General features: G+C 44.2%; 1 protein-coding gene across 4 annotated transcripts in view; it reads left to right on the top strand.

Moving 5' to 3' along the window:
- Window positions 1-810: 810 nt before the first annotated feature.
- LOC133412488 (glucosamine-6-phosphate isomerase 2) overlaps window positions 811-16,608 on the top strand; it is a 49,793-nt gene continuing 33,995 nt past the window's right edge. For all 4 annotated transcript variants that reach the window (XR_009769773.1, XM_061695745.1, XM_061695743.1 and 1 more), the window contains exons 1-5: window positions 811-888; window positions 1,201-1,337; window positions 1,420-1,521; window positions 16,041-16,223; window positions 16,321-16,505. Coding sequence is in view for 3 of the 4 variants with exons in the window: in XM_061695745.1 (XP_061551729.1) it covers window positions 1,214-1,337; window positions 1,420-1,521; window positions 16,041-16,223; window positions 16,321-16,505 (594 nt within the window). In the remaining variant the exon portion in view is untranslated. The remainder of the gene's footprint in view (window positions 889-1,200; window positions 1,338-1,419; window positions 1,522-16,040; window positions 16,224-16,320; window positions 16,506-16,608) is intronic.

Genomic DNA, 16,608 nt, shown 5'->3' with positions numbered 1-16,608 from the left:
CACAACGGATCGATACAAAGTCCGCATCACTGCAGAGGCTGCACCGATCTGCCTGTTGATCTCCCGTTCCTTTCTTCCCTCACTCGTGAACGAGACCCCAAGATACTTGAACTCCTCCGTTTGGGGCAGGATCTCATCCCCGACCTGGAGAGGGCACGCCTCCCTTTTCCAACTGAGGACCATGGCCTCAGGTTTGGAGGTGCTGACAGGAAAACATCTTAATTTTGAAACAGTGGGTATCAAATTCCAAATGATGTGTTGCAGTTCTAACATAGTAGTAGTCTGTTGCTCTGTCCTGGCCCTCAACCTTCTCTGAGGAGCTCACATTTACGCTGACAGTGACGAACTACCAGGTAGGTATTGGCAGACCCGTCTCCTTGGGCTGACCCTAGGACTGGTGTTGTCGCTGGTCATAATTGCCGTCGGTTAGGTTTAACATGATGATTACGTGTTTCAGTTAGCATAGAGCAGGCTACGGGTTTATCGAAAATATGAAGGCTATAGTCTGTAGGGTAATGAATACTCATTACCCTGAATTTGATGTGCCCCTCGACTGAGGTCAGGCGACGGGTCTGGGTATTGGTAAAGGTAAAAATAAACAAATCATTTAAGCATTACTAAAACCGATTTTATTATTCATATACTGTTGAAAGGAAGAAAATACAGAATCTCCAAATGTAATAAAACCAATAATGTAATTCAAGTGATCTTAATATGCTGCTGCATTTTCTTGGATATTTTGTGTTACGGTTAATTACCGTAATGCCATGTCCAACAAGTCACGTGGGCAGCTGATGATCACGTGACAGTCTTGGCGTCACCTGATTTATGGAGCAAAAAAACCAAAAAACAAATAGCACTTTGTTGATCGGCAGGACATTTCATCTGGTAAACACCCGCCACGTTTGACACACGCTATCCTGTTGTGCCAGACGAGTTTGGGGAATCTCATCGAGTCATTACGAGCTATGTTAAGAGTTTATAATACTATTTTAAGAGTTTATAATACGTCGAGCGAGTTCCTCTCATAGCTTGCTGACTTGAGCAGCGCGACGATGCTAACATCTGAAAATCGATTTTATTTGGGGATAATTGTTTTAGTCCATACTAAAACAAACCGCTTTTGCCACAAGTTAATTTGAGGGTTCGGGTTGAATTGAATGGTTATTTCACCAAACTCTGCACTGTTTGTTTATTTAGTACAGTGGACACAATGAGGTTGGTGATTCTGGACGATTATGACCTGGCCAGTGAGTGGGCAGCCAAATATATTCGGAACAGAATAATCCAGTTTAAACCCAGCGCCAGCAATTTCTTCACCCTCGGTCTTCCTACAGGTAGGTGTCTTTGCGGTGGATGTCTTGTGTTCATGAACGAACATGATAAATGAAAGAAAATATGTGCCTCTTTTTCTTGCAGGGAGCACTCCATATGGCTGTTACCAGAAGTTAATTGAATATTACAGATGTGGCGCTCTATCGTTCAAATTTGTGAAAACATTCAACATGGATGAATATGTTGGTGAGTTAAAAGATGATGAGTGCAGAGCCCCTAAGGCAGGGGTGTCAAACTCCTTTTTGTCACGGGCCTCATCGTAGTTATGACTTCCCTCGGAGGGCCGCTACGACTGTGAACCTATATAAATGAAAGATTACCTCCTATACTGTAATTACATACAGTAGACGGAATAACCCGTTTTGAAATCAGAAGCCTATAAAAACATGTTTTTCAACTATTACATTTCTTTTCAAAGGGGGATTGGTAACAAAAAAATGCTTGCAAATATCTCAAGGGTATTACACCAGAACACAATGAGCAATTTTGATTTGCTTCCGCGGGCCAAATAAAATGATGTGGCGGGCCGGATCTGGCCCGCGGTCCACCAGTTTGACACCTGTGCCCCAAGGGGACATGGAAAACAACATCTATGTATGTATGTATGTATGTATGTGTGTTTTGCTGACCACTCATGTTAATGTAATTACAAAGTACATTAACATGCGTGAAAGTTTTGCGCTGTCGGAAATGTTTTCTTGCCTTTGTTTTTTTTCCACGTCTCATTAGGGGATGTGTAGATAAGTGTACTAATGTACACTTCACAATAATAATAATGTACATCATGTCTGTATGTATACTTGCATTTATGTAACTATGTAAGCTTGGGTGTTTGTGATGCACCGAAATGAAAATTCTTGACTGAAACTGAAAACCAAGAATGAGGAACCAAAGCCGAAACATGGGAGGGTGGGGGGGGGGGGGGGGAACTAAACTTTATTTCTAAGCGCTTTACATACAAAAAAAAATGCAACACAAAACATTTTACATTTATTAAACTATAAAAATAAATCAAACCCACCAATTATTAATTATGAAACTATTAATACTATATTATGAATACAATTTTATTTGTGGCTATGACTGCAGAGCTACCAACTTATTGAAATTACAGTGGGGCAAAAAACTATTTAGTCACCCACCAATTGCCCAGGTTCTCCCACTTTAAAAAGATGATTAATTTTCATCATAAGTATACCTCACCTATGAGAAACAAAATGAGAGAGAAAATCACATTGCCTGATTTTTAAAGAATTTATTAGCAAATTGTGGTGGAAAATAAGTGTTTGGTCACCTACACAAACAAGGAAGATTTCTGGCTCTCACAGACCTGTAACTTCTTTAAGAGGCTCCTCTGTCCTCCACTCGTTACCTGTATTAATGGCACCTGTTTGAACTCATCAGTATAAAAGACACCTGTCCACAACCTCAGACAGTCACACTCCATGATGGCCAAGACCAAAGAGCTGTCAAAGGACACTAGAAACAAAATTGTAGACCTGCACCAGGCTGGGAAGACTGAATCTACAATCGGTAAGCAGCTCGGTGTGAAGAAATCAACTGTGGGAGCAATTATTAGAAAATGGAAGACATACAAGACCACTGATAACCTCCCTACCATGATCTGTGGCTCCACGCAAGCTCTCTCCTGTGGGGCCAAAATGATCACAAGAACGGTGAGCAAAAATCCCAGAACCACACTGGCGGACCGAGTGAATGACCTGCTGAGAGCTGGGACCGAAGTAACAAAAGCTACAATCAGTAACACACTACGCCACTCAAAACCTGCAGTGCCGTGCTTAAGTCAGTTCATGTCCAGGCCCATCTGAAGTTTGCGAGAGAGCATTTGGATGATCCAGAAGAGGATTGGGAGAATGGTCAGATGAAACCAAATAGAACTTTTTGGTAGAAACTCAACTTGTCGTGTTTGGAGGAGAAAGAATGCTGAGTTGCATCCAAAGAACACCATATCTACTGTGAAGCATGGAGGTGGAAACATCATGCTTTGGGGCTGTTTTTCTGCAAAGGGACCAGGACGACTGATCCATGTAAAGGAAATACGGAATGGGGCCATGTATCGTGAGATTTTGAGTGAAAACCTCCTTCCATCAGCAAGAGCATTGAAGATGAAACGTGGTTGGGTCTTTCAGCATGACAATGATCCCAAACACACTGCCCGGTCAACAAAGGAGTGGCTTCGTAAGAAGCATTTCAAGGTCCTGGAATGGCCTAGCCAGTCTCCAGATCTCAACCCCATGGAAAATCTTTGGAGGGACTTTAAAGTCTGTGTTGCCCATCGACGGCCCCAAAACATCACTGCTCCAGAAGAGATCTGCATGGAGGAATGGGCCAAAATACCAGCAACGGTGTGTGAAAACCTTGGGAAGACTTACAGAAAACATTTGACCTCTGTCATTGCCAACAAAGGGTATATAACTAAGTATTGAGATGAAAATCAAAATCAAAATCATCATAATGTGATTCTGGATTTTTTTTTTTCTTCCTCATTTTGTCTCTCATAGGTGAAGTATACCTATGATGAAAATTACAGGCCTTTCGCATCTTTTTAAGTGGGAGAACTTGCACAATTGCTGGCTGACTAAATACTTTTTTTGCCCCTCTGTACCTACCAGAACAATTTGTCTGAATTTCCATATTTTTAAAATTACAGTATGTCAAAAATATTACAGAGGGCAAATAAAATAAATATATAATAATGATAACAAAATTATGGTAAAAAATAATTCTGCATACTCCTAAATTTCACAACATAATCATTACGCTCTTATTGTAACCGTGAATAAATTATGGCTTCAATATTTGTTATTTTGTTTTTATTACATCGCCCTTGTAATGGCTGATGCATTTGCACCCAGATGTCTTCTCTTGCATGCTCTTTTTGTATTTCCTGTATTCACCAGTGCTGCTGAAATGTCCCCATTGTGGGACTTATAAAATGTATCTGATGTTCCAAATATTTATAAAATGAATGTACTTTTAAATTTATAGGCCCGTTTTCTCAAGTGACGTTGCACCAGTGATGTACTAATTCATTTCCAGTACCTGGTCCCTGTATAGCTGCTTACCATCATGTACAGTCCGCTCCAAAAGTATTGGCATGGCAAGGTCAATTCCTTTGTTTTTGTTGTTTACTGCAGAAATTTGAGTTTCAGATCAAAAGATGAATATGACAACTCAGGACAGAGCACCTTTTGTTTGAAACCAACCACTTTTCAAGTGAGCAAAAGTATTGGAAAGGACATTATTAAATTAACTTAAAGTGAATATTGAATTGAATATTTTTTTTCCATATTTGATGGCAAAACCCTTATTTGCAATCACTGCATCAAGCCTGTGAACCATTGACTTCACCAGACTGTTGCATTCTTCATTTGAAATGCTTTTCCAGGCCTTTACTGCAGCCTCTTTCAGTTCGTTAGTTTCTGAAAGGTTTCTCCCTTCAGTCTCCTCTTCAGGAGGTAAAATGCATGTTCTATTGGGTTAAAGTCCGGTGATGGACTTGGCCAGTCTAAGACCTTCTACCTTTTCCCCCTGATGAAGTCCTTTGTTGGGTTGGCAGTGTGTTTTGGTTCATTGTATTGTTGCGTGATGAAGCTTCTTCCAATTAGTTTGGATGCATTTTTCTTTAAATTGACAGACAAAATGGTTTGCCAACCTCCACAGGGCAGGGTGACGGTATCACAATCTGCTGTTTGAAGAAGATTTCGAGAGAATATTAAGGCCATACCACAGGATGCAAACCACTCATCAGCAAAAAGAATTGGAAGGCCATATTGGATTTTCAAAGTACAGAGCTGAGTCACACATGTTTTGGAACAAAGTTTTCTGGACTGATGAACCTCTACCAATGTGATGGAAATCCCAAAGTATGGAGAGAGAATGGATCTGCTTATGTTCCAAAACATACAAGCTCACCTGTGAAGCACGGTGGAGGTAATGCCATGGCTTTGGCTTACATGGCTGCTTCTCGAACGGGCTCACTAGTCTTTATTGATGATGTAACTCATGATGGCAGCAGCAGAATTAATTCTGTAGTCTACAAAACCATTTTGTCTGGCAATTTACAGAAAAATGCATCCAAACTAATTGGGAGACGCTTCATCATGCAACAAGACAATGACCCAAAACACACTGCCAACACAACAAAGGTCTTCATCAGGGGGAAAAAGTAAAAGATCTTAGACTGGCCAAGTCCATCACTGGACCTTAACCGAATCGAGCATTGCATTTTACCTCCTGAAGAGAGGTGACTGGAAGGAGAAACCCCCAGAAACATACTAGAACTGAAAGAGTGGAGAATGCAACAGTATGGTGAAGTCAATGGCTCGCAGGCTTGTTGCAGTCATTGCAAGTAAGGGTTATGCCACCAAATATTCAATGTTATTCACTTTTAAGTGAATTTCATAATATCAGTTCCAATACTTTTGCTCACTAAAAAAGTGGGTGACTTCCAACAAAAGTTGCTCTGTCCTGAGTTGTTGAACACATCCAGATGTAAATACCATGAAATGAAAGCTGAAATTCTGAAATTTTGTCTCTTATTCATCTGTCTTCAGTACACAACAAAAAGGAAATGACCTTGCAGTTGCAATACTTTGGGAGAGGACCATATTTCAATATTTTTCTCTATAGACAGTAGACTAGGACTGGAAGACTAGGGCTTGGAAGAAAGTTATGATGAATGATTTACTTATTTTTTTATTTTTGTAATCAATTTCAACATATATTTATGTGAAATAATACAGGGTCAGTTTTGGGAAAGTTCATTTTCTACGCTAACTACAACCCCAATTCCAATGAAGTTGCGACTTTGTGTTACAGAATACAATGATTTGCAAATCATGTTCGACCTATATTCAATTGAATACACTAGAAAGACAAGATATTTAACGTTCAAACTGATAGACTTTATTGTTTTTAGTAAATAATCATTAATTTTGAATTTTATGGCTGCAACACATTCCCAAAAAGCTGGGACAGGGTCCCGTTTACCACTGTGTTCCATCACCTTTTCGTTTAACAAATTCAATAAACGTTTGGGAACTGAGGACATTGTTGAAGTTTTGTAGGTGAAATTCTTTCCCATTCTTGCTTGATGTACAGCTTCAGCTGTTCAACAGTCCGGGCTCTCCGTTGTCGTATTTTACGCTTCATAATGCGCCACACATTTTCAATGGGAGACAGGTCTGGACTGGAAGCAGGCCAGTCTAGTACGCGCACTCTTTTACTACGAAGCCACGCTGTTGTAACACGTGCAGAATGTGGTTTGGCATTGTCTTGCTGAAATAAGTGGGGGAGTCCATGAAAAAGACTTGGATGGCAGCATATGTTTCTCCAAAATCTGTATGTCCCTTTCACCATTAATGGTGCTTCACAGATGTGTAAGTTACCCATGCGATTGGCACTAACACAGCCCCATACCATCACAGATGCTGAATTTTGAACTTTGCGTCCATAACAGTCCGGGTGGTTCTTTTCCTCTTTGGCCCGGAGGACACGACGTCCACAATTTCCAAAAACAATTTGAAATGTGGACTAGTTTGACCACAGAACACTCTTCCACTTTGCATCAGTCCATCTTTGATGAGCTCGGGTCCAGAGAAGCCGGTGGCGTTTCCGGGTGTTGTTGATAAATGGCTTTTGCTTTGTATAGTATAGTTTCAAGTTGCACTTACGGCTGTAGCGCCGAACTGTATTGACTGACATTGGTTTTCTGAAGTGTTCCTGAACCCAGGTGGTGATATCCTTTACACATTGATGTTGGTTTTTAATGTAGTGCCGCGTGAGGGTATCGAAGGTCACGGGCATTCAATGTTGGTTTTTGGCCTTGCCGCTTACATGCAGTGATTTCTCCAGATTCTGTGAACCTTTTGATGATATTATGGACGGTAGATGATGAAATCCCTAAATTGCTTGCAATTGTACGTTGTGGAACATTGTCCTGAAACTGTTCGACTATTTTCTCACGTAGGAGAGAGGAGGTGAACCTCGTCTCAGCTTTGCTTGTGAATGACTGAGCAATTCAGGGAAGCTCATTTTCTGCCCAATCATGGCACCCACCTGTTCCCAATGAGCCTGTTCACCTGTGGGATGTTCCAAACAGGTGTTTGATGAGCATTCCTCAACTTTCTCAGTCTTTTTTGCCACCTGTCCCAGCTTTTTGGGAACGTGTTACAGCCATAAAATTCTAAGTTAATGATTATTTGCTAAAACAATAAAGTTTATCAGTTTGAACATTAACTCATCCCATCTCCGACCTGGAGAGGGCATGCCACCCTTTTCCGACTGAGGACCATGATCTCATATTTGGAGGTGCTGGTAAAGAAGGAGCTAAATCGAAAGGCGAAGCTCTCAATTTACCGGTCGATCTACGTTCCTACCCTCACCTATGGTCACGAGGTGTGGTTCATGACCGAAAGAACACGATCCCGGATACAAGTGGCCGAAATGAGTTTCATCCGCAGGATGTCCGGTCTCTCCCTTAGAGATAGGGTGAGAAGCTTGGTTATTTCGGGAGGATCTCAGAGTAGAGTCGCTGCTCTTCCACATCGAGAGGAGCCACATGAGGGTGGGGCATCTGGTTCGGATGCCTCCCGGACGCCTCCTTGGTGAGGTGTTCCGGGCACGTCCACCGGGAAGAGACGCCGAGGACGACCCAGGACACACTGGAGAGACTAAGTCCTTCGGCTGGCCTGGGAACGCCTCGGGATCCACCCGGAAGAGCTGGATGAAGTGGCTGGGGAGAAGGAAGTCTGGGCGTCCCTGCTAAAGCTACTGCCCCCGCGACCCGACCCTGAAAAGCGGTAGAATACGGATGGATGGACGGACAATGTCCCAACTTCATTGAGAATGGGGTTGTAGTTCATCATTCCAAAAATGAATCACAGTTCAGTTCATAGTTCATGTTTTGAAATTTGAGTTCACCACCCACGCAATGCTGCTCTCTCGGGTCACCGGGTTCACCGGTCCAAAAACAAACTCGTTCACAGTTCTTTTTTTTTTCTTTTTTTCTTTTCCCCCTCCAGTATGTTGCTGATGGGCTAGTTCCCTCAAAATACTGGCATTACATTTCCCCATTGTTGCCACCCATGTAGCCCACACCAGTAGCCAGCTGCAGCTTTCACCCTACACTCTCAAAAACATGAGGAAAAACATGTTGCTCGAATGGTGTTTTTTAAAATGACGAATTAAAACAAAAACAACGTCAACGTTTGTCTGTCAACAACGTGCTCACAAAACGCAACACATTATGACAGAAATGATGGTGAAAGGACATTGATAACTTTACATTCCTTGGAGCTGACTATATTAATAAAATGTATTCTTATATTCCATCCATCCATCCATCCATCTTCTTCGACTTATCCGAGGTCGGGTCGCAGGGGTATTAGCTTTAGCCCAGACTTCCGTCTCCACAGCCACCTACTTCAGCTCTTCCGAGGGGATCCCGAGGCGTGTCGATCTCTCGTTCCATTCTTCTCTCGCTTGTGAACAAGACCCCAATATATTTTAACTCCTCCACTTGGGGAAGGATCTCATCCCCGACCTGGAGATGGCACTCCACCCATTTCCGACTGAGGACCATGGTCTCAGATTTAGAGGTGCTGATTCTCATCCCAGCCGCTTAACAGTGCTGCAAACCGCTCCAGTGAGAGTTGGAGATCATGGCCAGATGAAGCCAACAGAACCACATCATCTGCAAAAAGCAAAGATACATTACTGAGCCCACCAAACTGGACCCCTTCTACGCCTCGGCTGTGCCTAGAAATTCTGTCCATCAAAGTTATGAACAGAATGGTGTGAACAGAATGGTGCTGCCCTTTAGGGCAGCCTTGGCGGAGTCCAACGCTCACCAGAAACGAGTCCGATTTACTGCCGGCAATGCGGACCAAACTCTGACTGACACTGGTCGAACAGGGACCGAACAGCCCATATCAGTGGGTTCGGTACCCCATACTCCCGAAGGACCCCCCACAGGACTCCATGAGGGACACGGTCAAACGCCTTCTCCAAGTCCACAAAACACATGTAGACTGGTTGGGCAAATTCCCATGCACCCTCAAGGACCCTGCCGAGGGTGTAGAGCTGGTCCACTGTTCCACGGCCAGGACGAAAACCACACTGCTCCTCCTGAATCTGAGATTCGACTTCACGACAAACCCTCCTCTCCAGCATCCCTGAATAGACCTTACCAGGGAGGCTGAGGAGTGTGATCCCCCTGTAGTTGGAACACACTGGTCCCCCTTCTTAAAAAGGGGGACCACCACCCCAGTCTGCCAATCCAGAGGCACTGTCCCATATGTCCACGCGATGTTGCAGAGGCGTGTCAACCAGGGCAGGCCTCCCACATCCAGAGCCTTTAGGACAGACATGCCCAAAGTCCGGCCCCCGGGCCAAATCCGGCCCGTGTTCATATTTCCACTGGCCCGAAGCCTCTGTCATAAAACCAATAATATGTGGCCCGGCAGTGCAAAATACACGGGCAATTTTATATTTCACCACAGGATGGCAGTAAGCTTGTGGCTGAACTCTCGCGGGGCCGTTTTGCTCATGATCTGTTTTTTGCCCATTTCTAAAATGGCAACTGGAAGTAAGAAAAGGAAAGTTGATAGCGAGGGCCGACGTTTCCAGGACAAATGGAAGTCTGAATATTTTTTCACTGAGTTTCGAAACAACTGCGTCTGCCTAATTTGCCAAGAGACTGTGGCTGTGTTCAAGGAGTTCAATATAAAGAGGCACGACCATACGGAACATGCTAATTACGACAAGTTAACTGGGAACGAACGCAGTGAAAAATGGAAGCAACTGGAAGCCGGTTTAACGGCACAGCGACACTTTTTCACAAGAGCCAGTGAGTCGAATGAAAATACAACAAAGGCAAGCTATGAGGTGGCAACGCTGATTGCCAAGCACTGCAAACCTTTTACTGAGGGTGAATTTATTAAAGACTGTGATGAAAATGGTGGAGAACATTTGTACTGAGAAAAAGTAACAGTTCGCCAATGTTTTCCTGGCTCGTAGCACTGTGATATTAATATCTTCTGATATTAAGAGACAGTTGGACGCAAAAGGAGTGGAGTTTGAATTTTTTTCGTGGGCCTGTGACGAAAGCACGGATGCATCCGACAGCGCTCAGTTACTGATTTTTTTTAGAGGAGTGGACAGTGAAATGAACGTGCGTGAAAAGCTACTTGACCTCCAGAGCCTTCGCGACCAAACAAGAGGGAAATATTTATTTGCTTCTGTTTGTTCCGCCGTACATGACATAAAATTAAAGTGGAATAAAATCACGGGGATTATTACGGATGGCGCACCTGCCATGGTTGGCGAGCACAGTGGATTATCAACCCGAGTGTGTAACAAAGAAAGCGAAGAAGGAGGTAAAGCTATAAAACTCCATTGTATTATTCACCAAAAAGTTAAATGTGCCAAACCGTTTCCGTGGATCTCGGTGACGTTCCAGTCCACCTGCAGCTGGAGCTCATTGAGCTGCAGTGTGACACAGAGTGTCGCAGCCGGTACCGACGACTCCCTCTTGTCAACTTTTACCAGCAGCTGGATAAAGACAGGTTCCAAGAGATTCGTACATTTGCTAAGAAAATGTTGAGCTTGTTTGGCTCGACATACTTGTGAGAAGACATTCTCAGTCATGAACATGAATAAGAACCGCGTGAGGACAAGACTAAGTGACTCCCACCTGCGTGACATCTTGCGCATTAAAACCACCGCTTTTGAGCCAGACCTGCCCCATTTACTGCAGTCGAGATCTCAGTATCACCTTTCCCATTAATGCAAACATGTTGTTTGTTGATTCTGATGAATAAAGTTTGAGTTTGAGTCAAATTTCATAAAAATACTTTATTTTGAATTTCATTCATTTTTATTTTAACCTTCATTTATCCAGGTCAGGCAGTTATAAGATCTACCTAGCAGCAGACAGCATAGTAAAACAGTAAAATAAAAATACAAAAAAGCATTTCCCTCGTCGGTAGCATGTAAAATTAATGCTGGCCCGCATGACAATTTTTTTACGCCAATGTGGCCCCTGAGCCAAAAAGTTTGGGCATGAAGGAACCTGTGTTATAAAATCTCCTAACTTCCATGGTTCCAAGCGTGCTCGTTTTCGTGAAAGAACTTCGTTCACAACAATGTGTAAAAAACAACCAATTTATTCCTGGCAGAGGAGTCTATACATTTTGCAGAGCTCTGGGTTCGTAACTACCCTATCTTATCCTTAGCAGATACAGTAGTCGAACCAAAACTATCTGACTCTACCCCAGACTTATTCAATGTTTCAAACAGGCCGGTGTGGAATCGCTGTCGTCTGATTGGTCCGTAATCTGACGTCATCGTTGTTTGGCCAAATGATGACTATCTGATCTGGGTCCAGACGTCGCCTGTCGATGTCTCCTGCATTCAATGTTTATAGTGGCTCCCCGCCGTTCCTTTCTTCTTTGCCATCTGTCTCCAAATACCCCCTGATGGGGGCCACATACCCCCCGATGGGGGCCTTCCTGCAATATACTCCTATACTCCAATACACATTCTCTTCCAAACTAGTGAGAATTACATATTAGAATATAAAGTATTCTATATTCCCTTCAGGCACCCCTGCTTTAGGAACTCCGGCCGAATCTCATCCACCCCAGGGGCATTGCCACCGAGGAGCTTTTTAACCACCTCTGTGACCTCAACCCCAGAGATAGGAGAGCCCGCCTCAGACACCCCAAACTCTGCTTCCTCACGGGAAGGCGTGTCGATGGAATTGAGGAGGTCTTCGAAGTATTCTCCCCACCGACTCGCAATGTCCCGACTCATGGTCAGCAGCGCCCCATCCCGACTATATACAGTGTTGATTGTGCACTGCTTCCCCCTCCTGAGACGCCGGATCGTGGACCAGAATTTCCTCTAAGCCATCCGGAAGTCGTTCTCCGTGGCCTCACCGAACCCCACCCATGCTTGGGTTTTTTCTTCAGAGACCACCAATGCTGCATTCCGCGTGGCCAGGCTCAGGAGTCCCACAAGCCAAAAAGGACGGCTAGGACTCCTCCTTCAGGTTGACTGCATCCCTCACACCAACGGGTTCGGGGGTTGCCGCCACGACAGGCATCGACGACTTTACGGCCACAGCTCCGGTCGGCCGCCTCAGCAATGGAGGCACAGAACATGGTCCACTCAGACTCACTGTCCCCCGCCTCACCCGGAACATGAACAAAGTTCTGCCACCAGGCACTCACCTTTGAGCCCCACCTCCAGGCCTGGCTCTAGAGGGGTGTCCCGGTGACCCGCGTCTGGGCAAGGGAAACCATCACCACCAACAAAAATCAATTTGTTTTGTTCTTCATAGGGGTCTTTTAGCTGTGCTTTGTCTGGTCCCTCACCTATGACTTGTTTGCCATGGGTGACCCTACCAGGTGCGTGAAGCCCCAGACAACTTAGCTCCTCGGATCATTGGGACACACAAACCCCTCCACCACGATAAGGTGATGGCTCTAGGAGGGGGGTGAACAGGCGTATATGAAGAAAAAGGAGGGAAAAAAAGGAAAAACAGAGAACAGGAGGAGTAGGGTGGCCGAAGCGCCTTGGTGACTGTTTTCGTCACGGGCTCAGAGAAAACTTGCGCTGCAGTTCCTTCCGGGCGGATCTTTTCTCCGCAAGCTACTCCACACACACACAAAAGTGTAGTTATGAGGCACGGGGTCTGTGCTTCTGCCCTCTGCGCTTGTCAGCGCGGCAATGGAGGTTGCGTGTCCTGGGTTGTCCCCGGGGTCTCCTCCCGGTGGGACGTGGCCGGAACACCTCACCAGGGAGGCATCCGGGAGGCATCCGAATCAGATGCCCCAGCCACCTCATCTGGCTCCTCTCAATGTGGAGGAGCAGCGGCTCTAGTCTGAGCTCCTCCCAGATGACCAAGCTTCTCACCCTATCTCTAAGGGAGAGCCCGGCCACTCTGCGGAGGAAACTCATTTCGGCCGCTTATATCCGGGATCTTGTTCTTGAGGTCACGACCCACAGCTCGTGACCATAGGTGAGGGGAGGAACGTAGATCGACCGGTAAATTCGGCTTAGCTCTTTCTTTACCACAACGGACCAATACAAAGTCTGCATCACTGCAGATGGTGCACTGATCCGCCGGTCAATCTCCCGTTCCATTCTTCCCTCACTCGTGAACAAGACCCCAAGAAACTTGAACTCGTCCACTTGGGGCCGGATCTCATCCCTGACATGGAGTGACCAGGTTGGATAAAATTAGAAATGAGCTCATCAGAGGGACAGCCAATGTTCAATGTTTTGGAGACAAAGTTAGAGAGAGCAGACTAATGGTTTGGTCATGTCCAGAAAAGAAATAGTGAGTATATTGGTAGAATGATTATGAGGATGGAGGTGCCAGGCAAGAGAGCGAGAGGAAGACCAAAGAGAAGGTTGATGGATGTCGTGAGGGCAGTTGGTGTTCGAGAGGAGGATGCAGGAGATAGGCTTACATGGAAAAGGATGCCGCCCTGTGGCGACCCCTGACGGGACAAGCCGAAAGGAAAAGAAGAAGATTCGATTTTATTCAGTTTTTATGATTGAAGCCTGGATATAATATTCAGCAGGCATTTTTTATTCATTTAATTACATTTTTCATTTATCCCATGGATGTTTGTTTTTTCTTCCCCAGATGACATATTTGAGAATCAATTAAGAATTTAATAGATAAGCAGTATCTCAGATGGAATCTGAATTGGAACAATCGTATCAATTGCCACCTTAACAATATGGTCATTTTATGACAATAATGATATAACACAATAAAATGTTTTCAGTTACTCTATTCTATGATAAATTATACAACTTAAGATGAGAGCTTACTTTTTCCTCACTTTATTTGCAAATTACATGAAACAGACCTGTCACAAATGAGAAATGCATCCAGTAGTGCTGCAAAATAAAATTATTTAATTTAAACAGGAAAAGGACAATAGCCTACATATTTTTGCACAAATGTACAGATGTCAGTGGACAGTGGGTACAGAAAGTATTCAGACCCCCTAACATTTTTCTGTTATATTGCAGCCATTTGCTAGAATCATTTCTTTCCTCATTAATGTGCACACACCCACCACCCCATATTGACAGAAAAAAACAGAATTGTGGAAATTTTTGCTGATTTATGAAAAAAGAAAAACTGAAATATCACACAGTCATACGTATTCAGACCCTTTGCTCAGTATTTAGTAGCAGCACCCTTTTGAGCTAATACAGCCATGAGTGTTTTTGGGAATGATGCAGCAAGTTTTTCACACCTGGATTTGGGGATCCTCTGCCATTCCTCCTTGCAGATCCTCTCCAGTTCTGTCAGGTTGGATGGACATCCATTTTCAGGTCTCTCCAGAGATGCTCAATTGGGCCAGGGCTCTGGCTGGACCATTCAAGAACAGTCACCAAGTTGTTCTGAAACCACTCCTTCGTTATTTTAGCTGTGTGCTTAGGGTCATTGTCTTGTTGGAAGGTGAACCTTCGGCGCAGTCCGAGGTTCTGAGCCCTCTGGAGAAGGTTTCCAGGATATCCCTGTACTTGGCCGCATTCATCTTTCCATCGATTGCAACCAATTGTCCTGTCCGTGCAGCTGAAAAACACCCCCACAGCATGATGCTGCCACCACCATGCTTCACTGTTGGGACTGTATTGGACAGGTGATGAACAGTGCCTGGTTTTCTCCTCACATACCGCTTAGAATTAAGGCCAAAATGTTCTATCTTGGTCTCATCAGACCAGAGAATCTTATTTCTCACCATCTTGGAGTCCTTCAGGTGTTTTTTTGGCAAACTCCATGCAGGCTTTCATGTCTCGCACTGAGGGGAGAGGCTTCCGTCGGGCCAATCTGCCTTAAAGCCTCGCCTGGTGGAGGGCTGCAGTGATGGTTGACTTTCCATAACTTTCTCCCATCTCCCAACTGCATCTCTGGAGCTCAGCCACAGTGATCTTTGGGTTCTTCTTTACCTCTCTCACAAAGGCTCTTCTCCCCTGATTGCTCAGTTTGGCTGGACAGCCAGCTCTACGAAGGGTTCTGGCCGTCCCAAACGTCTTCCATTTAAGGATTATGAACACCACTGTGCTCTTAGGAACCTTAAGTGCAACAGAAATTTCTGAAGATTCTGAAAATTTCTGATTTCAGAAGATCTGTGCCTTGCCACAATGCTGTCTCTGAGCTCTTCAGGCAGTTCCTTTAACCACATGATTCTCATTTACTCTGACATGCACTGTGAGCTGTAAGACCTTATATAGACAGGTGTGTGGCTTTCCTCATCTTGTCCAATCAGTATAATCAAACACAGCTGGACTCCAATAAAGGTGTAGAACCATCTCAAGGATATATAATTATGTATGTATATATATGAGTGTCACAGCAAAGGGTCTTAATACTGTGTGATATGTTTTTCTTTTTTTTCATAAATTGCTAAAATTTCAACAATTCCGTTTTTTTTCTGTCAATATGGGGTGCTGTGTGTTCATTGAGGGGAAAAAAATCACTTAACCGATTTTAGCAAATGGCTGCAATATAACAGTGAAAAATTGAAGGGGTCTGAATGCTTTCCGTACCCACTGTATATCGCCGTATCGCCCAGCACTTTGCTGCTGTAAAAACCAAAAAGGTTTGGCACTTTTTTTCCACTGTACCTCTTGCTATTTTTGCTGTTTAGGTCTACCTCGTGCCCACCCCGAGAGCTACCACTCCTACATGTGGAACAACTTTTTCAAGTTCATTGACATTGATCCCGCCAATGCTCATATCCTGGATGGAAACGCAGAGGACTTGGAAGCAGAGTGTCAGGCCTACGAGCAAAAGATTGCAGAGGCTGGAGGAATCCACTTGTTTGTTGGAGGTCAGACATTGTTTTTCATTTCTTTATTTTTGGTGTCTCTGTTGAAACATGAACCCTCTCTAGCTCAGTATTTCTCCTCGTTCTTCACATTTTGCAGGTATTGGACCTGATGGCCACATAGCATTTAATGAGCCCGGATCCAGTCTTGTCTCTAGAACCAGAGTGAAGACGCTAGCCAAGGACACCATTGTGGCAAATGCTCGGTTCTTTGGAAACGACTTCTCCAAGGTTCCTACCATGGCTCTGACTGTTGGAGTAGGCACTGTCATGGATGCCAAGGAGGTCAGATGGAATTTACTGAAATTGTGTTCACAAATAGTTTTTTAGAAGGGGGACTCAGTTGCTTAAAAAAAAAAAAAAAGCTTAGATTTACATATACAGTGCC

Source organism: Phycodurus eques, chromosome 14 (assembly GCF_024500275.1).
Source record: "Phycodurus eques isolate BA_2022a chromosome 14, UOR_Pequ_1.1, whole genome shotgun sequence".
NCBI classification, from domain to species: domain Eukaryota; kingdom Metazoa; phylum Chordata; class Actinopteri; order Syngnathiformes; family Syngnathidae; genus Phycodurus; species Phycodurus eques.
This window is presented reverse-complemented; position numbering and strand designations above follow the sequence as displayed.